The sequence below is a fragment of the Sturnus vulgaris genome, chromosome 2, assembly GCF_052056855.1.
Source record: "Sturnus vulgaris isolate bStuVul1 chromosome 2, bStuVul1.hap1, whole genome shotgun sequence".
NCBI classification, from domain to species: Eukaryota; Metazoa; Chordata; class Aves; order Passeriformes; family Sturnidae; genus Sturnus; species Sturnus vulgaris.
Window position 1 is genome coordinate 44,098,281 of NC_142244.1, and position 23,690 is coordinate 44,121,970.

The 23,690-nt window shown below is 40.9% G+C and overlaps 1 protein-coding gene and 1 long non-coding RNA gene across 2 annotated transcripts in view; one reads left to right on the plus strand and one right to left on the minus strand.

Annotated features, from left to right (window-relative positions):
• Positions 1 to 3,811, minus strand: part of TRPC6 (transient receptor potential cation channel subfamily C member 6) — a 79,384-nt gene extending 75,573 nt beyond the window's left edge. Inside the window, exon 1 of the mRNA XM_014886600.2 lies at positions 3,669 to 3,811. Within this exon, the coding sequence (XP_014742086.1) occupies positions 3,669 to 3,811 (143 nt within the window). The remainder of the gene's footprint in view (positions 1 to 3,668) is intronic.
• The window catches only part of LOC148224751 (uncharacterized), a 30,252-nt gene continuing 10,200 nt past the window's right edge, over positions 3,639 to 23,690 (plus strand). Inside the window, exon 1 of the long non-coding RNA XR_015801329.1 lies at positions 3,639 to 3,730. This is a non-coding gene — a long non-coding RNA (uncharacterized LOC148224751). The remainder of the gene's footprint in view (positions 3,731 to 23,690) is intronic.

Here is a 23,690-nt window from a genome sequence, read left to right on the forward strand (position 1 = left end):
GCTGAAAGCTGACTTTTCTGGGGCTTGATAACAATGTTGTTCTCTTTTTACTCAAGACCTCAGGGACTACATTTAGTCACCCAGAATATGAGAGATCCAGATATGATTTTTTTTTTCCAGTGCCCAGTATGAAGTAGATCCATCAAACCTAAATCACATGATTATTTGTGTATTTGTTCCATACACGAGGCTATAAAAGGAAATTATCCCCCTCCATACCAACTCTTCTACCTTTTTTGATCTCAACAACACTATTGCAACATATTTTCAGAAGACAAAGTGTCTCATCAAAGAGGCTGACAATCTGAAACACAGCTGGCACATTGTACAGTACTCCCTGAAGAGATTATGTCTAATGAAGAGTCTGGAAAATAATTTTACAGGTCATTTCAAGCAAGACAGTTGAGACTAGAGATAAAAATTACATTATGTCAGTGGCAGAAATCATTATAATGCAGGCAGGAAAGAAATCATTAAACATGTTATTTAACAAAGAATAGGTTTTTAAGTATGTACTAGGTTTGGTAATTTCGAGAAACAGCTGGAAAACTGCAGAAGTTGAGGAACAGTCAATGTCTCAAGGCAGTTATGCACATCAGAACCCTTTCCCCCCCTGTTTTCATCTGATAATTTGCTTGCCTCATTCACTTTACAACTGACATTTTAATACACAATTATCCCTCCTCACATCTATAAGAAAACATTTATTGTTCACAATGCAAAATATTGCAAAGTATAAATAAGCAGTATAACCAGATGTCTGACTGAATTAGTGTCTTCTCACTAGCTTAGTACACTGACAATCTGTCCTTCACTAACATCTTTTCAGCAGGGAAGTTTACATACAAGTGATATCACTTCCAAATCCTACTGCACAGCACTCAGATTTGGGGTTAGACATTAAAATGCACTTTCCATCCTGTTTTAAACCTCAAAACTGGGCTCTGTGCCAATGAAATACTTGCACAGGAGGGACAAATCCCAACATACACACATTTTTGCATTCCAGGAGTCAATGTTCTCGCATGTATATTGCAATGTATTTCTGGATACATAAGGGGCAAGACTCAATGACTAGATGGAAGAGCACTACTAGAAAGAAAATGCTTACTTGCATATAATTTCTAACATATCTTAAAAGTCTTAAATCTTAAAAAGTAGCCTCATCTTTTGGAAATATTTTATTTACAAATTCGAGAGATTGCCCAAATTTTGGGTTTCTTGCTTAGGGTTCTGAATTCAAAAGAAAAGCAGGATTTTTCAGCACAAAATTCCATTTCAATTTTGTTTTGCATCCTACCACATCTAAAGGTAAAAGCCTTCCATCCCCTGCAAAAAGACTGTGTGACCCTACTTGACACAGCTGGTGAGGTCAAGGTACCTTCTTGAAATCTTTATTGCAATAAAGACAGCAGCTACCTTGGCTACAATAAAGCTGTTCTCCAGAAAGAGGAGCTAAAATACAGGAAATAGATCTCCTGTAAATGGTTTGGTTTTTATTATCATCCAGAAACTACAGCACTTAACAGCAGCCCCACAGCAACACATGAAAAGTATGTTCTACAAACAACATACACAGTAACATCAGCATTAGCACTAAATCACCACTTGTGAAAAACTATTCCTTACTATCAAGCTACTTTTCAAGTAATAGTCACATGCCAAATTATACCAGTAACCGTGTAATGTTTAAAAGGAGTTAAAACTCAGCCGTACTCGGCATTACTGTTCTCCATTAACCACCATAATAACATCAGGAAATACCAGTAATTTGAGGATTTAAAAAAACAAACATAGTGAAAAGTATTCTTACTGCATGTAGATTATAAAGATCAAAAGCTGCACATGGCCCAGCTTATTATTTATTAAATTCTTGGCCATATGAAGGCCTCTAGTAAAACTAATGACTTTTGGCTGAAAAGGCATATCTGCAAAATGTACCTGAAATGTGATGTAGCTGGAAGTTAGGCAGAAAAGTTCAAAAACCGTGCTTGGCAATCACCACACCCTGGAGGAGCCTTTCACTGTCTGGCATCCATTCCTGCCAGCCAAGGAAGTCCTGGCAGTAGCCATATGTAGGCATTGCCTAGGGATCTCTGTGAAGTGATTCTTTTCCACATCCAGAGGAACCCCAAAGAACAACTTCTCCATGCCTCACGTGCTTGTCAAAAGCGAGCCCTTGATAAGTTCCTGCGGTTAGTGCTACCCTTGTTCTACAAAGCAACTTGATTAGGATGCAGGCTTTCCTTAGGTGGGGTGATGAGAGGCAACCTCCACATTGGGAGTGTGCTGGACCAAGAGCTGCTAGCACAGGCACTTTTTTCACTTCACTCTTGAAGGGAAATTATCAGCACCTCACAGACTTGCAGATTTTGTTTGAAGAGATGATTTGAAACACTTATGCAAGATTTATCCTCTCACAGCTGCACAACCATTCTGAATGAGTAGATGGCAAAAGAACTTCAGAATTTCCATATTAGTTCAAAGTTTTAGTCCACTAGTGAGAACCAATCTGAACTAAACATCATAAGGCTTTTTTTCTGAAAGGATTCATTAGATAGATGCATTCATATATTTTGAGACAGAGATTAAGTCCAATGTGTAGTAATATATGCTGTTACAGTTAGATGAGCAAACTGAATTAGTGATCCACAAAGACACTCAAGAATAGCAATACAGCAGTAAATTTTGAAAACTCCGGTTGTTCTTAGCTGAGTTGATAAATATTCAAACATTCTAAGTGTTCCCAGTTTCACTGTTGTTATTCCTTTCCTATTTCCAGGTAGCTGTCAAGCGGCTGGTAGGCGGCTCACAGATAAAACAGCAAATATTAGGAGAGACTGATAACTGGAATTTACCAGTTAAGCAATAAAATATAATTTGTACAAAAGAAAGTACACATCCTCTGGCAATCATCTGAGGTTTTAGGACTCATCTTGCTTTGCTTAATACCCATTTTCTCCCTCTGTTGGATAGCTTCTCCTCAGAAGCATTAACAAGTGGTAATTACAGTAGTCATGCTGACAGCACATAACCAAAGGGACACTGTCAACACCGAACGCCAATCGACGTGGACATTAAGTTGTGATTCCTGGAACGTCTGTAATTTATGTTTAAGTAATTCAGCTTTTATTGCGTGCGTTCTCGCACTCTGCTTTAAATGATAACTACCTGCCAAAACTCATGTAATGAAATTACAAGAGGCTACATGGCTTTGACAAAAATAACGATAGGAGGATGGGGGGGTTTTTTGCTATTATTTTTCAATAGTGAAAGGAGGATGGTTTTAGGCACACACCTGCAACTCTCGGTGGGAGCAACCGATCACAGGAGTTAAAATTTCTGTAATTACATTAAACCCATTAGACACCACGACTTTTATGTACACCCGACATCTCTTGCCCTGCTCTCCACAGCTGAGCCCAAGGCACCCTTCGCCTCCCGGCCAGCGGGAAGGCACCACGGTCTGCTCAGAGGAGACCTGCCAGCCCGGGCACGGCGGCTGCTCCTCCACCCTTCCAAGCACAGCTACCCCGCTCCTCCCCGGAGAGGCCGAGGGAAGGTGACAGGTCCCCGGCGGTGCCACCAGCGCTCCCGGCCCCGCCGTGACTCCCGCCCGCCGCTCCCGTCCCGCCATCGCCTCCGCCGCCGCGCCCGGCGGGACTCACACGGGGTAGAAGGCGTAGGGCGGCAGGGCGCTCTCCTCGCACAACTCCGCGTCCAGCAGCAGGTAGTCCTGGCTGTCGTTCCGCCGGGCCCCCGGCGCCGGGGAGCTGCCCTTGCGCGGGGCGTAGGGCTGCGCCTGGCTCATGCTGTCCCGCGGCCGAGCTGCGGGGCGGCGCAGCGGCTCCCTCGGGGCTCGGCGCCGGCAGCGGCAGCGGCGCGGAGGCGCCGGCGCTCGGCACCGCGCTGGGCTCTCCCCCGGAGCGCCGCGGCCCCGTTCGCTCCGCGCCCCGGCAGCGAGGGGCTCCCGGCAGCGAGGGGCTCCCGGAGCCGCCGCCCGCCGAGCCGCAGGCGAGGCGCAGCTCGGAGCGGGGGCAGCAAAGTTTGCGGCGCGTCAGCCGGCGCGGCCGTCCCCGGCCGGAGGGAAGGGGCGGGAGGTGGGAGGGAGGGCGGCGGGCTCCGCTCGCCTCCCCTGGGGCTTCGGTGCCCCCTGCGCGCCTCCCCCGCCGGCGCCGCCGCCCTCAGCGCCGCGGCCCCGCCGAGCCGTGCCCCGGTGAGCCTTGTCCCGGTGAGCCTCGTCCCGGTGAGCCGTGCCCCGCCGAGCCGTGCCCCGCGGCACCGTCCCGCCTGTGCTGGCCCGGGCTGGGGCCATGTCCCACTGACTGGCTGGCCAGGACCGTGCCAGCCTCCCGCCGCTTCTCCGGGTCACGGCCCGCCGTGGTCTGAGTGAATCCCGTGGGAATTCGGGCTCCCCGCTGCTGAGGAACACAACTCTTGCTTGGATTTGCTCCGGCTTGGTAATACAGCCTGCGCTGCACTTGTGTCCTCGTGTAAGCGGCCGAGGAAGAGCATCAATGAAAATGAATGCTTAATTCAGTACACCCAGAAAATCTGTAACTTAAAGTGTTCCCCATACACTGGAAAATTTCCTTGGAAAATCTAGCTCCTTTTCAGGGTCTTTGCCTCTCTCTTTCATCTCTGAATCATCCCCTTACAAACGCTGTTCACCTGTTCCAGAGAAGAGCCAGTTTATAATCACCCCGAATAATTTCATTTAAAAGAAAATGCAAAAAATCAAATATCACAGTAAAAAAAACCCAGACAAAACAACACAATATTTTTCCAGCAATAACACTTAAGCAAAACTCAGTCCACTTGTATTTCTCAGTTCTGCTTCACTGGTAGCACTTTGATGATAGTTTGCAAATAAATAATTACAAACTTTTCTAGGGAAAATGTATTACACTGAAGAATTAGCATCTGACCTTTAGGTATCTTTCACATTAAACATAGTACTTGTTATTTCATAAGGGATTATTTAGAATTAAATATTGTTAATGTATTGTTGAACCATTAGTGCCTCCAAATAAAATCACTCCCTCATTCCTGGCCGTGTTCACATATTGAATTCTTGCCAGTGTTTGTGTTGGAATAGCACACAGCCCCGTATTCTCTAGGCATGCACACCTTCCCCTGATTTAGTGATGTGCTGAGAAAATAACTGGGCAAGCCCCAGCAGAGTCGTTTGCAAGGCAGGCTGACACTGCCCTGCTCTCCAGCAGCCCTAGCCATGGGTTCAGTGCCTGCCTGGGCCACTGGGGCTCGTCTCACCTACTGAAACTGCCAGAGGAAGAGGTGTGTAAAGAGACCTGCAGCTCATTTACGTGGTCTTTAGAGGAGGTGCAGAAATACCTGCAAATTTCTGAAATTTCTTTTGTCCTCCTAGCTTGGGTCTCAAAATTGCACTCTAACGGGTTTTAGAAATCTTCCTCTCTTTGCAAACCATTTTTTTTCTGTTAAAGGATATTTTATTTTAAATAGGAAGTTTAGTACCAAAGATACCATGTGTATTTTATAGTTCTCATGCTGATTCTTCTTTCATATTACTATAAAAACAGACAATGCAAAGTTATGTGCAGGCTTTGCAATTGAGAAATATGTTGTTGATATCTCACTTTTTTTTGAAAGAAAATTGTTTTCTAGAATACTTTGTGATGAAATTTTGATGTGTTCCACTGCTCTTGTGCATAACCATTTAATTTCATTTGTTCTACTCTGTTATGAAGAGTCAGTACTTCACTGGTTTTTGTATATTTCCCAAATGTTTGCAGTTACTTTTTATTTCAAGTAGTCTACTTGATATTAGACTTGTTTAAAGTCTTTTCTTCCAGGTACCGTTTTTTTCCCCTTCCCTTCCTTCTTTTTTTTCCTCCCCTCTGGTATGTTTTCTTCTTATTTAAAGTGAATACCGTCTTACTTTGTTGATGGGCTATCAGATCCTTTGATTTCAGAGCCTGCACAGCCACTTTCTCTCTTTCATTCTGCCTCTTCCTTCAATCTTGTGCTTACCAACTGAATGCCCCTAGATTATTTCCCACCTTCCAATGATACCTGTGCATCTCTCAGCTTCCAGGTGACATTTCTCATTTTCTCAGTTGCTACCCTTCCTGGATGCCAAACTTTCCTTAGTCTTCATTCCTATTTCAAGCCTCATAAGTTCTGGTCTTCCCTGAGGCACTCTTACTTTCTCACCAATCCCAAACCTTTCACAAATCCTGAAGCCACACTCAATAGGTGTTATTGATGATACCGTGATGACATAGCTGTGTGATTTTCCAGAAACATTGGGCAGATAAATTATAGGAACAAAAATGTTCAATGCCCTTGAAAGGAAAAAAAGGTGCTGAGCTGAAATTCTGAATCTTTTCAACCTGATTTATATTTTAAAGAGACATCTTTCAACATACTGTAGCAACTGTCTTGACTCCATTGCCTGGTTGCAGGGTGAAAACACACAGTGCTATGGGAGTGGGCCATACTTCTACTAGAGGTCAGAAAAGCACAGAAGTTCTGAAATCTGTGGGTTTTCCAAGAGTCACGAGATGATGGGAATGCTGGCTAAAGGTGGTGGGTCCTTTCCATGCATTTCTGTTGGAATGGTTCAGCATGTGGGAGTGGACTTGCATGTTTTTCTTTTTTTAGGCTAGGAATGAAAATCCATTCTGTAACTATCTGGAAAGGTAGTGAGGTTAAAGAGAATTACTTTGGATGCCAAAATGCTGGAACGAAGAAGCAAGGTGTGGTCCTTTCCTTCTGAGATAGAGAAGATATTCCTAGCAGAGAGTATAACTTTGACTATTCATTATGCTTTGTGCAAGTCTTTCCTATGCCAAAATGAAATTTATATATTATTCTGGCTTTCCTAATGACTTGATATTTCTGTTGCAAAGATGAACATATGCTATTTTTAATGAATTAGCCATTATTGATATTTATGCAGTCATTTATTAGACATTTAAATTGCAAATTGAATTACAATGAAATTGCTGTTCTGGAGAAAGTTATCAGATCTTCACTCTAGTATTTCCCGTAAATATGTGTATATATCTATATATCTATATCTATATGTAAGATCAGAGTGAATACTGAACTAGAAAAACAGGCTGGTTTTCCTGAGTCTTTATGGGGTTTGTGTGGCATGGTTTTGGTAATGGGGGGCCTACAGGGGTGAGTTCTGTGAGAAGCTGCCAGAAGCTTCTCCCATGTCAGATGATGTCAGTGCCAGCCAGCTCCAAGACAGACTCCCTGCTGGCCAAGGCTGAGCCATCAGCAATGATGGGAGCACCTCTGTGATAACAGATTTAAGAATGGGGGAAAATTTCTGCACAAGAGCATTTGCAGCCAGAGAAAGGAGTGAGAACATGTGAGAGGAGCAGCCCTGCAGACCCCCAGGGTCAGTGCAGAAGGAGGGGCAGGAGGTGCTCCAGGTGCCAGAGCTGAGATTCCCCTGCAGCCCCTGGTGCAGCCCATGGTGAGGCAGCTGTGCCCCTGCAGCCCATGGGGGTCCATGGTGGAGCAGAGATCCACCTGCAGCCCACAGAGGATCCCATGGTGGAACAGAGGAATGCCCAAAGGAGGCTGTGACCCCATGGGAAGCCTGTGCTGGAGCAGGTTGACAGGACATGTAGGCCCCTGGAGAGAAGAGCCCATGCTGGAGCAGCTTTGCTGGCAGGACTTACAGCCATCTGGAGACTTATGCTGGAGCAGCCTGTTCCTGAAGTGAGCACCCTCTGGAAATGACCCACATTGCAGCAAGGGAGTGTAAAGAGTCCTCCCCTTGAGGAGGAAGGAGCAGCACAACATGACTGACTCTTACTTCCATTACCTGTCCCCCTGTGCCACTGGGGGAAAGTTGTTTTAGGCTTCAGATTTTATTTCTCATTATCCTTCGATTTGATTGGTAAAAAGTTACATTGATTTTCCCCAAGTTGAGGCTGGTTTGCCTGTGACAATAGTTGGTGAGGAATATTTCCCTGTTCCAGTATTGACCCATGAGCCTTTCCTTATATTGTCCCTTCTGTGTCCTGTTGAGGAAGAGAGGGATAGAACAACTTTGGTAGGCACCTGACATCCAGCCAAGGTTAAACCACCAGTGAGATTTTATCTGGCTTGTACACGTATTAACCTTTCATCCTTTAGAAGTAAAAAATGCATAACCTTTACCAAAGAAAAAATGCAGCATTTACCATTTACATGCTTAAGATCTCCCTTGTGCACCGTTTTTAGTACATAATCAGAAAATATATCTTTCTTCTCAGATAAAAAGAACTGGTGCATTAATGTGAAATATAAGTATAGTTTAGAGTTGGTTTAATTGGTTTTATTACAGACAGCAAGTTACAAACTATTCCATCATCATTCACTCAATCAAGTCTAGTGACTGAGATCTTTCACTTACAGAGATGAAAAACAAAAGCTCTTATTCCCTGTACAAGGGAAAGGATGAGAGACGGAGTGAGCTTGCCTGATGAGTGACAGGCACATTACTTAATGCACTGCTAGAAGTCACTTGGGTGCCATGGCAATGAAAGCTGCAAAAGATGCCATGCAGAGCAACACAGTACTATGATTCAGCCTCACTGCATAACTTGCAAAAAGGTTATCTCTATCTAGTGGATAATATATATAGGTGCAATTGTATTGCCAACATGTAGACTAATCTAAACATGTTCAGGAACAAGAGAAAGTGGCAACATCAACCTGTACTTCCAAGGAAATTTTCAAGGATTCATATAGTGATGTTTAATTGCTCACATTTAACCAAAGTCTTGTGGTATAAGCTGGTTGAAATGCACTAACAAGGGTACTCCAGCACATGCCAGTTTCCTGGCTTTCTGTTCTGCAATGGGAATACTATCAGAACCACAGTTGAATAAAGCAGGAAAGGTGCAAGTCAGTTTAACTGTGCAGTGGCTAAGCAGTGTCACTGCTGTGGGTGTGAGTATCACTTGGAAAAAGCAGAAGAATGCTATATAGCTTGGAGGTGTGAAGGATGTGTAACCTACCTGAAGGAATTCTTTTCTGCTCTGTAGTGCAGAACTGGGGACTTGCTTTTAGAAAGCCTGAAAATGGAACCATTACTATTTAATTTTCTTAGTTGTCTGCATAAGATAAACAGGATAACCATTGTCAACTACTGATTCTAATCCCAGCTATCTTCTGCCTTTGTTTAAATATGAATGAGGGCAGAATCATGTTGTGCCAACCAGAAACCCTTCCATATTTCTAAAATTCTTCCTTTTTCTCTTCCAGCCATGATCCAACCTGCTGTTTCCCATCAGATTAGATATTAGAAAGAAATTCTTCACTATGACGATGGTGAGGCACTGGAATAGGTGTCTAGAGAAGTCGTGGGTGCCCTGTCCCTGGAAGTGTTCAGAGCCAGATAGGATCAGACCTTGAGCAACCTGCTCTAGGGCAAAGTGTCCCTGCCCATGCAGGGGGGTTGGAACAACACGATCTTTAAGGTTCCTTTCCAATCCAAACTGTTCTATGATTCTGTGACTGGGCTCTCATAGCTGTATCCCTTTTGTTCACATGGAATGCTGCCTGGTTGCATGTATGAAACTGAAGTGCGCATTTTAATCATTCAGTCAGAAATTACAGATGAACTTTTTTTTTGCAAGGGAGAGCTTGATGGGGAGTTAGGCACAGATGGCTAGTGAGCCAGATGAAAGCAGTAGGACTGGATCAGAGAAACCCATTCAAAAGCTGTTCATAATGTCATGGCTAAGAACATTCTTGGATGTTCGTAGGCCAGAGATACTAAAGGATTTTTGTGCTGCAAGAGAGTGGGGAGAGAAGTAGGGTCTGCAAGGATAAAGAATTAATTTAAGGATGTGTTCCTACCTGGACATTCATACTCAGGACTTGAGTTTCTGGGAGCATCATTATTGTTGGACTGCTAGGGATGATCCTACTCCCATCCCTTAAACGTGTACATACACGCTGCCCCCCCCATACAAGATCCCACTTAGCCTTTATCTTTTTCAGAAACATAGATTTCTTCTCTATGCGCCTTCACATAAGATCTGTCAGGCTACATTTGCCTTGATTTACATGTTATAATTAATTATTGTCAAATAATTTTAAAATTTTGAAACGTACTAACACCCACTTGTACTATATCTACACTGCGAAAGTCAGTCCAATTGAAATAGTGTTACTAAACCCATTGCAGTTTCATTGCACATAATTTTGTGAGTTTTGGATAAATACTGTGTTTCCAACCCAGTAGTCTGAGGCATATTGCTCAAAGATAAAGAATTCTACTAGTCATCGAGCCCCTATTCCCATTACAGATAATAACATACTCCTTCTCTATTTTAAGTGAGTAGGAGGATATTTGAAGTCAAAACTAGATAGAATTAACTAGAAAATGTCTTTCTAGTTTCCAAGGAAGTGGAAAAGTTTTTAACCTTCCAATCAAGGTGTGTATGGAAAGATATATTAGACCAGAGATCATGTATTTCATGAAGTGCGAGACTAATTTGACAGAAATCAATAGACTTACAGCACAAGTGAGATCAAGATTGCCTTCTTTCATTACAGAAAGAAATAAAATATTTTCAATTTGTCATTTTAATGACTAACCTAAGAGCTTTTCAACATCTATTCCATGTTCATCACTGTATTAAGTTCTGTGTCCTGCCTGAGTGGTTCAAAGCATCTCCACTTGTCACCTAAATTTGTCACAGCAGCAAAGAATGTGATACACTGAAGCCTTCTGTGCACATACTTTGCAAAATCATGTGTTTCTTGGAGATTTGATATTTCTCAGCATGAATATCTTGAAGTGTTCTCACCTTTTAAAGCACAAGACACTGTTTTTTTCCCTTGTAATTCTAAGGTCTGAGAGCATCAGTCTTACAGAGAAAACAATGCAGTAGTGATTGGCATCAACACTGATCTTTGAACTCAGACATGTCCTTTTATTTGTTTGTTGATGCTGTACGTCTGACAGCTATCACAGAGATTTCTCTACTGGCTCCTGCAGGCAGGCCTGTGGTAAACTCTGGATTTCTGCCACCCTGACTTCTCTGTGTTCTTGCTGCTGGCCTGAGTTGTTTTGTTTGGAAATCAGGAAAAAGTAAATTGGGAAAAGAATATTGTGTTGCATGAAGGGTTGCAAGTGACACCTCAAACAGCTCCACCTGAGGACTACAGGCTTTTCTCCATTATGTGGAGACTCACCCCTGAGCCATTCTCTGGTTTCTCTACATTCATGCCTACCACCATATATCATTCATGTATTTTTAGATTAGTAAGGGTTTGTTTTAATAACTCTTTTAAGAGAAAAGTCCTGTCTGTAATCATACATCAACAATTATCTGTGACCGAGATTGTTCAAGAAAAGATAGTCATCTTTTACTTATTGCTGCTATTTTCTTTTTTTTTTTCAAGTTCCACCAAGAATTCATTAAGAAGAAATAATACCACAAAATGGAAATAATTATTTGCTTATTGTAACTTTGTAACTTTAAGAAAAACACATAAACAGATTTCTGGGATGAAGTTGTTTATATACATTAATTGTTGAATTCTATGAACTAAATTACAAGACATAATCTATAATACATATCATATATAACACAAGTATAGATATATCTTGAGAAAGAAAACAGGGCAGATATAGAAAATGTATGACAACTCCATCTGCAACATAGTAAGTTACAAACAATTTGACAAGCTCTACCCAACATTCTTGGTAAGTTAAAATCTTTTATAAATATATCCTCCATGTATATGTCCTCTATTCTACAGTTTGAGCTATGGTGGCATCTGTGTTGGGTTGACCTGGGAAGAAGAAACTCAGAGAGTTCTCTCTAAGGGGGCTTCCTCTGATTATTGATTGGGACCACTGAGGACTGGTTTAGTTATTGACAGCCTCAACAGAGCCTATTGGGGAAAGTTAGTTCTCTCCGTGAAAGCACATTTTAAAGGAGGTAATCCAGAACTGAGTGTGGGACACATGTTGAGAAAGTAAGAAAATTACAGCCTGAAAAATATTCCAGGCTGGAGCTTTTCCGTTCTGTTCCCAGCCGATAAGCTGGTCTAGCTCAAGGCTAGGGAGAATTTCTCCCAGGGTAATAATTTGGTCAAAATAAAAAGGAATTAATAACAAGATAGAACACCTGTGGTATGTGACCAGGCCCTGGGAATGGGGTGTCTTCTCTCTGAACCAATCACCTTTTCTCTACTCTTGGAATTGTGGGTCATGCTATAAAACCAAGTGTGTTTCTGAATAAACTTGTCTCTTTCTTCCTGTCATGAAAGACGACCATGTAGCTGTGCATTTTATTTCTGCCACACTTAAAGGGTTAAAACCCCTTTCCACGGCTACAACTGAGTCTCTTTGTCTTTCCAGCAGCAGTGCAGGTAACAGGCCCCGGCCTGGTCCCACTGCAGGCCTGCGGGCCTGGCAGGGGCAGGGCCGGGCCCCTGTCTGGGGACTGGCATGGCCCAGCAGGGAGGAATGGTGGCCATGGACAGGGCTGGGCCCCTGTCTGGGGAGCTGGCATGGCCCAGCAGGGAGGAATGGTGGCCATGGACAGGGCTGGGCCCCTGTCTGGGGAGCTGGCATGGCCCAGCAGGGAGGAATGGTGGCCATGGACAGGGCTGGGCCCCTATCTGGGGAGCTGGCATGGCCCAGCAGGGAGGAATGGTGGCCATGGACAGGGCTGGGCCCCTATCTGGGGAGCTGGCATGGCCCAGCAGGGACGAGGGGTGGCCATGGGCAGTGGCCAGGGAGACTCAGGCTGATTTAAGATCCCAGCAGCTTTTCTCCCTCTTTTCCAGCGTGGCCAGGTTTCAGAGATCCTGACAAAGCTCCAGCATTGTAGCCTTGGCTTTTTATCTTTTCCCTGTTCAAAATCTTAACTCTTTCAATGCTCAGATAAGACTTGCAGACTTTTCAATCCTCCCCGGAGTGAGAAGGGAAAAAGGAAATATTCTGAAGTCAGTGAAGCAAGAGCTAAGTTTTTTAGATGGAAGGAGAATGAGGAGATGCTGTTAAGATGGCTGAAAAGTCCTTTTGTAAGATTGTAGGGATGAACTGATGTACTGAATATCTCTATAAACTATGGAGAAAGACATGAGGGGTTGGAGATGTTCCATTTGATAGATCATTTGACCAAAAAGCACCTGTGTTGAGAATCTTTTGTCCTGAGGAAAGAAGGGGATCTCGGTTTTCTGAGGATGAAGCATGAACAGAGAGAAAAGAGATGAAGAGAACCTTTGCTGTGGAACATTTCATTCTTAAAAGTAATACCCCATGAGACAGACATGGCCCACATGCACAGCTCTGGGAAGGCTGTGGAGTTGGGAGGAGTGCCACGATTGCAGGTTCCCGGGCAGATGCAAATCATGAAAATAAAACCACGAGAGGACTGTTTTCTTCCTTCTTGTGGAAATACTCCCTATGGCCTGACAAGAGGAAGCTTCTCTCTCCAAAGTGAACTGAAAAAAGGATTATTTAAGTTGGGAACCGACTGAAGTAGTTTTTGTATGTTTGTTTTGTTGTTATGAAGGTTGGGAGAGGGAAGGAAGGAGTGGTCTGAAACAAATCTTATTCTGATTTTTTTTTTCTTTTCTTTATGTAGTTAATAAATTTCTTTTTATACCATTTTAAGTTTTAGGCCTGCCTTGCTTCTGCTCCTGGTTCTGTCTCACAACAGAAAATGAGTATATTTAAATTGGCAAATCAAAATCATGACAGCATCTTTCAGGATGTGTTTTGACAATAGTTCTACACTTTGTGACTTCAGACCTGAATGAGCAGTCACTCTGTGTCCTGCTACCATATGGGAGAGTTAGGTATTAATAACATGAAAATCTTCTATGCTCCATATTGCAGTTCACACACCGACACCAGATGCAATTTCAGTTTCATAAACTACAGTAAAGGAGGTTAAATTGCTAACATACATTGCAAGATGCTTATTCATTGTGTTTGGCTATGCCACCACAGTGTCAAAAAATACTTTTTGCTGTTGTTGATACTCTTCACAGGTAATTCACAGTAATTCATAGGTGCCCCAAGTTTGGCTACACCAGGTTGCATTACGTTTTCCTGCCTGTTTTACATCGTGGCATTTCAGAAATAATGGTCATTACTTACACAGTTCATGAAATTTCTTTGATCCAGACCATTCTGATAGCATGGAATGATTTAGCTAACACCATAACAAGCAAATAAGAACACAAAAACAGTCCATGGAAACCTGCAGGTAATACATTCATTAAACACAGCATCATGTAAGTTGAACCAATTTAAATCTAGAAAAAGTTAAAATATTAAACACGCCCACCTGCAGTTTCTCTAAAGAAAACTTTCCTTCCGATGGACTTTACAAAATGCACTGCAATGTTCATCTGCCTAATTTGCTACCAGATTATCGGCAGAAAAAGAAAAGTAATAGTGGCTGGGAATAAAAGAGAGAAGGTATTTGGCAACAGAGATGCATCATCCTTGGGCTTTTAAGAATACCATATGGGGTGGAAATAATTTTCACTTAGCTTTAGATGTTTACAACACAGGCATAGAGCTATTCAGACTTCTGTTTTGGCTAATTGTCTATCCAATTTTCCCCCAGTGATCTTCAGGGAAGCCTAGATAATCACCCCAGAAGTAGATGTTCTTATATTGCAAATGTGCAAAAGCTGCGCAAAATAAATTCTGCTCAACAGTTCAGCATTCAGCTGTTACCTTTTAGGCTCCCCCACAATAGTCTACACATAAAACTTAGACCATGTTGTAATAATAGATGCAACCCCATTCAAACGTTTTCTCCCAAATTTTCCCTAAACCAAGACAACATCCCATGAAATCATGAGAAACAAAACTGTGAAAAATATTGAACCGGAATATGTCTCCAGACTCCTGTTCTGCAAATGGCAATGATGAGATATTATCTGCATTTCAGGCCATGACCACTTAATCCTCCAAAGAAAAGAAAAAGACTATTCTAGGCTTTAGTAGAGACCTTTTAACAATGTTAGTCTGCTAAAGGATTGGGATGAGACTGGGACATGGGGCAGATGGGGATGAAGTTAGGGCAGGGGAACAGACAGAGCAACTCTAAGGAACTTTAGTTCTCCCTTCTGATTAAAAATATTTATCAAAAATTGGAACAAATCTACATCTTTAGAAGGATTTGGCTGTTGGTTTTTTTCTCTTTATCATATGACAACTGTTATGTACTAGGACATATTTCCAAAATACTGATCTCTTACATTTAGTAGTAACTTGAAGTCTGGTTCTTGCTTTTGTTCAGGCCTTGTAAAGTGTATTTGTAAATAATGCTAGCAAAGATATCAAATGTGAAGATGAAAGCATTGAATCCTTATGGTCATATAGTTTTCAGTAAATATGAAGGTTCTCCTTTTATCCCCTGAGACCAGATCATATGTTATGAGAGTCCACAAAGTATCAATATGCACAAATACCATAAAAGGAATCTGGGTATTCAGTTCATTCCTGAGAAGTAGAATTAATGACGAATAAATAAACAAAAAAGCGAGACTGGATTGAAAGTTAAGTTTTATGGATGTGGTCAATGTTTAAAGATTACTGATGATACATTGAAGAAGTCCTTCCAGAGAAAATTTGTAAGGGGGAAAAAATAGTATTTTGAATATATTTTTGAAGTATATGAAATAATTTTGAATAAAGCAGACCTACTGAGAGTTGAGCCAGAGTTATTTACTCAATACTTCCAGGTAAAGTTTAACAGATTTTTGATTGTTTAGTCAGCAGGTCTCTATTTTCTTCACCAAGCTGAAGTTGCTAAATAACTTGCAGTTGCAAAACATCCTAATCCCAGACTTCACAGTTCTCAGATTCTCACCAGTCTGCTGGTTCCTCGGAGCTTAAGAAAACAGACTGCAAAAACTACTTAACTTTATGCAAACTACAGCAGTTATCTACTGCACACATGAGTTACATGGAGCACAGTTTGTTCTGTGCAGTTCACCTTGATTCTGAGATGGGTTTTATGGAATTAGATGTTACTGAGATTTTACTCCAAAGGGAGAATATCTGCAGTAAAAACTATGCAAATGTCCTGCACTCATTCTATTGTGGTCCATGCCACCTATATGGATCCAAAATTGTATGAGGTATTTTTAATCTTGTCTGAGTCCTCCAAACTACATCATGGATGAATCTCCTCATAAAAATTCATATAAAGAGATAAACCACTGTAGTTTTAACTTTTCATAGCATCTTTGAAAATATGGCTAAGAGAACATTCTGCTGGGCTCTACAGGATCATTCTGATAGATCACATTTACGGGACAAAAAAATGTATAACAAGGACAATTTATTCTGTCAAAGCAATTTGTGTCTTTAGGAGGCAATTCAAAGGAAAAGTAAAAAAAAAAAAGGATATTGAAGGATTTAAAAATAAGTAAATGAATCTTTTCCAAGATACATAAGCTAACCTGCATAATGTTAATTATATTCTGATTAGACAAAATTTTTTCAGACAAAACTCTTCTCTGCAATATTCAGCAGATGCAGTGTCCACAAAATCATCAGTTTTTACTTGACAGGGTTTTTTGTCTTGGAAAGAAATTAAATCTCCAAGTGATAAACAACCATTCTTTGTCACTTCAAAATCTATCCCCTTGATTATTTTTTTTGTGACTACTTTATTTTGATTTTAGTAATTACATTAGAAAATCTAAAACCAGAATGAAGTACTTTAAACACTCTCAGAGTTAAATGATTCAGGAAGCCAAATAAATTTGATTTTTTTCACCATTAATTAAGCACTGGAACAATTTCATCTTTCCAGACAGTTGACAATTAGTACAAACTGTTTGAGTTACTGACAAAGAAAAAAAAATGTTGGTGTCAGTGGATAGTTCACCAGAAAACTAACTATTGAGATTAAATTCTGATCCCACTGGAATCCATGGAAGTGATGTCACCAATGGACTACAACAAAATCAAGAGTTTATCCTGCATATTAGCAGGATTGGTACAAGCTTTAGGCAAATCTCAGCTTTATGGATGAACTAGATAAACATCTTTGTATCATTAATATTTAGTAATAATACCAAAAAGTCTCCCAGAACCAAGAGCTAGCCCAGTGGAATTTCATTTTATTGTTTTGGTCTTCCTTACTGGGAATGGTTGAAAATTACTTTTAAGATTATCATTGCATGAATTACGTTATCTGAGCTTATAATATTATATTCTATGGAGTCATGAATGTCTGATGAATGCTTTTAGAATCCTCAGTTATAGATCCAGTCACCAAATTCAGAAGACCTAATGGGTTGCTATACCATGGCATTTTATAACTAGTCAGTCCTGAAATCCCGCAGGATTTTTTAGGTCTCTGTAGGTGTTGGGGTTTTGGAATGGTATTCTCCAATTCAGTGCTCCCATTGAGACCACTCCAAGCCATGCACTGCTCATTCACTCCATCCCACCCCTTCCTTATGGTCGGCTGGAGAGGAGAACTGGAGAGCACAAAAGGCAAAGATCATGGGCTGAGACAAAAACAATTTACTAGAAATGGCAATGAGACAAGAAAACCAACAGTAACAGCAGCAGTATTAATGACAGAGGGTACAATAGGGAGGCAAAAAATTCATACGAAAAGCCCCAGAGAATACCTGACTCCTCCCTCCACCGTCCTCCTACACTGACCTGTAAGGGAGCCCTTATCTCATCCCTGGAGGATGGGAGGTGGCATCACACAACCTCTGGGTCCTGGCCATGCCCCTGCTGCCAAAATTATCCCTGTCCTGTCTGTAACCAGGACAGCGGGCATCCTTGTTCTCTGTGGTAGCACTACTTACATTTTTAGACCTAAATTCATGATCTTTGCAGGACTGAAGTTTTTTGGAATTGCTCTCCAAATCCCATAATAATAATTAGTTGCCACTTTCTGTGCTAAGGTACCTTCAGTGGATAAATATTAGTAAGTCACTTTAGCTACAATACTTTTTCTGAAAGTGTATGGTGTTCCACTGGAAATTAACATGTGAGTTGTGAGACTGGAGGTAAGAAATCTGCAAATATGAATCCTCAGTTTCTGTCCTCTTAGTTGTGTCTTTTCTGAAACACTGGCATTTCTAAGAAGTGCTAAGTATTCTGAGCCCAGAGTAGCATTCTAAAGAGGATTTTTTAGGCAACGGCTTATTTCAGAAGTTTGTTTTCATTGGAGAAAATAAGTTGTTGTGACTTAACTGATTTATTTAATAAATTCTTGGACGAAACTCCCATGGAACTATTTCAGAACTACAAGACTGCTGTTGCTCATCTCTAAGTGTTGTATATTGTAAATAGCTCTTTGGAATCTTGAGTCAAAGAATCTGCTCTCCTTATTCACTTATCAGCTCTTGGGACCATGTTACTTGCATGAGGGTTCTCAGTGAAAAAAGCTTCTAGTACTCTGAGTTGCAAAGACAGAAGTGAAAATAATAATCCACCTCACATACCTCTTGGGAGCAATGCTTAAAATAATCTTCAGGCTTTAATGTTAAAATTAATTTTGACTTCAAGAAAAATAGGAATTGGTTCCAATTATAATGGGGGAAAAAACGCAGTAGACCCCTCAGTTTAGACACAGTAGTTCTGGGAAGTTCCCTATGCCTGTATCCTCTTCTTTCAACAGGACTCTAGGTAGGCTAAAATTACCACTAAATTCCACTCAATTATGAAGTGTTGCTTTCAAAGTAAGAATACTTCTTCAAAATCATATCTTGCAACTGAGAGGAATTGAGATGATCTTTTGTCAGATTTAAATCAGAAGAGCTGAATCTCCAGCTGTGGAATTGAGAAGTCTTAAACTTGGCCTTTTGATAATCAGTCATAACAGATTCAGAAAATCTATATAGTTTGTCTGTAATAAACACAATTATACAGTTTTGTTTAAAATCATATTTCAAGCAACATCCAGCGCTGTCCTGGTGAGAACAGGCAGCAGCTGCTCAAGGACAGAGATTAAATTCCCAAACACAGAGATATGGCTACATTGCATAGGATACAAGAGGGAAATATAAAAAATACTACACAATGTAATATATATCTCTGACAGCTGGGTAGTCGTCAATTCATAGGTCCCAAAATCTACTTTTAACAAAACTAGTAATTTTTTTTTCCTACACTCTTGACTTTCATTCTGATTAAGGAAAAAACAAAAACAAACAAACAAACAAACAAACAAAACCTATAATAACTTCATCCAGAACTACTTTCTGGGGAACTGGCAGTGCAGAAATATCTTTGATTAACACTTGCTGGTGCCATCAATGCTCTTGTGCCACAGCTGGGATGCTGCACAGCTAACCCCAACCTACCAGCCTAAGGCACTGGAGGACCTCATTTAATGGTGAGTGTAGTGGTGGTGCTGAGTTGATGGTTGGACTTGATCTCAAAGGTCTTTTCCAAACTTAACCATTCTGTGATTCTAAACCTTGTTGTGTTGCTGTGATCCCATAATTCCACTGTGGCATATACATACTTCAGCAAGGTGTTTCAGTGCCACTGTAGTCACTGGTCCTCTCCTCTTCTACTGCTCCTTACTTGCATTTCATGTTGCAGTTTTTGAGGTAATATGTTTTTACTAGGCTTTTGGATGTTTCTACTGGTGTATAGGAGAGACAGAGCCCATCCAGCAGTTCATAACGTATTGAATTTAAATAAGGCAATCTAAGTCCTAAATTAATTATCAATTAACAGTAAGTCACTATTATGCAATCTGTTTCTGAAGATATCAGAAGTATTAAGCAGTTATTATGCTCTCCTTCTTTATGAGTCTGTTCCAGTGGTTTTTTCATATTGACTGAGTGCTGCACCACAGTTTACACATGCATATTAAAGCTGTCATATTAAACCCTTAATTCCTAATTACCCTAGGGTATTAGAAAAATGGCCTGGCCAAACTTTCATTGCCCAGGCAAATCCTTAGATCTGAGAAGTTTTAAAAACTTTTTACTCCTCTCTTAACCATCAAGCACTAAACAGAAGATGTTGATTTTTGCCTGAACCATCTTCAGCTACTGCAAAATCCTCACAGAATTCTCCAACATGGCCCTCCCTCAACAAAGTTTCCACTAGAAGTTTCCTGTAAGAGTCTGGGATGAACAAAGGCTGGGCAAAGATCTCAGAGTTTGTCCCAGAGGATTTAGTACCTCCTGTATGACACACAAGTTTTATTGTGTATAGCTTTGTATTTTTAAACCTGAATAATTCAACAATCTGTGTTAAATAATTAATTTAGGGTTATTAGCATTTCAGAGATCTCTTGTATTAAAAAAAGTCAAATCTAGTGTGCAGCTATGTTTAACTTTTATCACGTACAATTATTCGTTTGATTTTAATCCATGTTTTTATACTTTACAGTCTCATTCTCAGACACTATAAATAATACAACTAGCCACAGCCCTACACTTGTTTTTTTGATATCTGATAGAAGGCACTACCACTGAACTCCCTCAACAGCTTCTATAGGGTTCAACACGTATTTTTTCTATCGTGTCATGTCAACACTTACACATTACTTTAGCTAAGGACTTTGAATTTTACATGAACCTCAATTAATTAATGAATCTTTGAACTATGAGAGATGAATGAATGATGGGTAAATGAAGACACAGGAGATTTTTTGTTTTGAAATTTCATTACAGGTGAGAAGTAGAATGAAGAACAGAACTGCAGGCCATGGAGGAGGCCATGCCAGAGCAGGCTGATGCCCAAAGGAGGTTGTGACCCTGCCTGAAAGTTTTATTGAATTATCCCTTCAAAGCCATTCAGGCTGTTGCACACAAGCACTTTGCTTGTGCAGTGCAGTCCAGTCCATATGTGTGTATTCAAGTCCTTCTTTAAGCAAGCAATTACAATATCTGAATAAAACTGCTTGCTTAAAATTAGAACAGCTAAATTCAGGAGACCTACTCTGGTTAGCAATTAATTTCTGTGTGTTTTCCAACTAAAAACAAATGCTCTTAAAACAAAACTAAATAATCAGGCCAAAGCCATTCAAAATTAACTCATTTACCAATCAACTCATCAGCATCTCTTTCATCTTCTTAGTGTTGAAGAATAGCACAAATTTAGCTTTGGGAAATGAGACTACAAGCATATTAGATCCATATTTGTCAGAACTGATCTAACTAAAATGGTGAAATATTGAATCTGATTCTGTGGTTCATATTCTGCTCTTTTTCACATTCAGATCACTGCACAGCAGGAATCTCCTATATGAATAAGATCTGAAAGAAAAAAGGAATAACAAGCCAGAATTTTTATCGTTGCTTCATTCTGACCTCTGCATACACTTGTGGGGATATCTAGGTCCACCAAAAATCCAGAGCTCTGGGTATTTTGAAGTCGTTAATCTACAGAGAGCCGGGAGACAATTCCTCATTCTTGATCCCCTCACAGAATCAGAGCAAAAAAGCTCAGAAAAGTTGAGCTACCACTTTCCCTCCATCTCACCCCAGAGGTAGAGGGAAAACTCTTAGGACATTCATCTCAACAAAATTGTATGTTTCATTTGTTCCTCTTCTGGGTTCCTACCTATGAATGAATAGCAGGAACATATGAGACTTAGACTATTACTCTTCAAAATTTTCTAACAGATAGGTATCAGTGTATTCAGTAGCCAGCTTTTTTACAGCAAAAACATGGCTCATCTGATACCCTGTGTGTGATTTTCACTAACCAAACATCTGATTTAGAGAAAAAATAACTTTTCCAGTTAGGTTGTTTGAGATTGCAAGGTGAATGGTTTATAAAATCCCATAACATTTCACAATAATACTGTGTAATTAGAATTTTAAAATCTTGTCTTTCTAAAGGTTGTTTCTAAAGGCACATAGACTCTTTCAGATTTATCTTTGGGATTATGACTAACCGTTCTCCCCGAGTCTAATATGTTAACAAAAATCATAGAATGGTTTAAGACCTCTATGGATAAGAAGGTTCCAAGCTGAACAACCCCAACTCTCTCAGCCTTTCCTCACAGGAGAGGTTCTCCATCCCTCTGATCATTTTTGTGCCCCTCCTCTGGGCTCTTTCCAGCAGGTCCCTGTGCTCCCTGTGCTGGGCCCCCAGAGCTGATGCAGCACTGCAGGTGGGGTCTCAGCAGAGCAGAGCAGAGGGGCAGAATCCCCTCCCTGGCTCTGCTGCCCACGCTGCTTTGGATGCAGCCCAGGACACAGCTGGCCTTTCTCAAGCTGAGTTACGTTCAAATACAGCACAATGAGCAGCAGTCAGCACCATTGGATGGGGTTTTGAGAGGGTTGAAATAGTTTTAAAAGTCCTGGGTTGGTCTCTTACAAGTAATAGAAGGCAATAGACTTTAGAGGTCTATATGTGCAGGGTGCTGCTGAGCATGTCTTAAGAGATTTGTTGTTCAGAACATAGATGTCACCAAAATTTTTGTGTGTACTGTTTCAGATGCCTGTACAAAGGTTGACTAGAAATTGATTCACCTCTCCAATCTAGAAATCTGAATTTCTCTTCAGTCCATCCCCAGGCAGGATAGTAAGCAATTTCAGTGTGGACTAGATTTTCACTAGATTTCCACAACTGAACAATCCTGATTCACAACATCCATCTTCAAAATAAATAAATTAGCTAATGTCTAGCTGATGAAAGAGGACTAAACCAGCAATTAACTTCAATGTTTTGGATGCAAAATAATTTTTTTTGAAGTATAACTCTGCACTAACTACTTTTTTTCTGTTTCGCTCATATATGGTGGGGGGTGGTGCTGAAATATCTCACAGGGTATGTTCTGGTTGCTTTCTTTCAGATATTCATACTATAATTGGACAATACTAACAGAGTGTACTGGGTTTGGCTGTTAATGATGGACTTAGATTTTTCTTATCAGCCTGAATGGTGCTGTGTTTTGGACTTGTGATTAAAACACTGTTGATAGCACACCAGGGTTTTGGGTATTGTTGAGCAGTGCTTGCACAGCATCAAGACTTCCCTTTTTTTCCCATTCAGTCCCAGCAGCTGGGATGCTGGAGGTGGGCAAGAAGATGGAAGGGGAGACAGTTGGGACAACAGACTGCAGCTTCCCAAAGGGATATTCCCTATGCTATGTAACATGTTCAGCAATAAACCTGAGGAGAGGGGGCTTTGTGGGAGGCAGCCGTTGCTTGGAGACTCATAGGTCATTGCTCTACTACTGGTCACCTTGATGCCTACATCACTCAGGTTTTGTTTGTTTGCCTTTTTATCACTTACTAAACTCTCATTTTCTTGAACCATGAGATATTTTTCTTTTGCTCTTCCTACTCTCTCTCTCTTCTCCAGTTAGAGATGAAGAGTCAGTGAGCAGCTGGGGAGGGCTTAGCTGAGGCCAGAGTGAGTCCACCACACATTATCAGAATCGCACAATGCTGCTGAGAGAAGAAACTGATTTCTGAAGATAGGAAAGAAATAATAGAAATATAGTGATCTATCAAAATGTCAACCCATCTTATCCATGTAGTCAAAAGGTGTGAGTGCATGTGAACAGGATTTGAAAAATATAAAACCAGGTATAAAGATTAAATAACACCAGACCAGTGTGAAAATTAATAACACAAAGTCATAATAACAGTCATAATAGGAGCAAAGATTGGTGCATTTTCTCGAGAAGCATTACAGTATCCTCTGAAAGAAAAGCAAATATGACAAATGTCTTGTGTAAAGTGTGACAATTGACTCG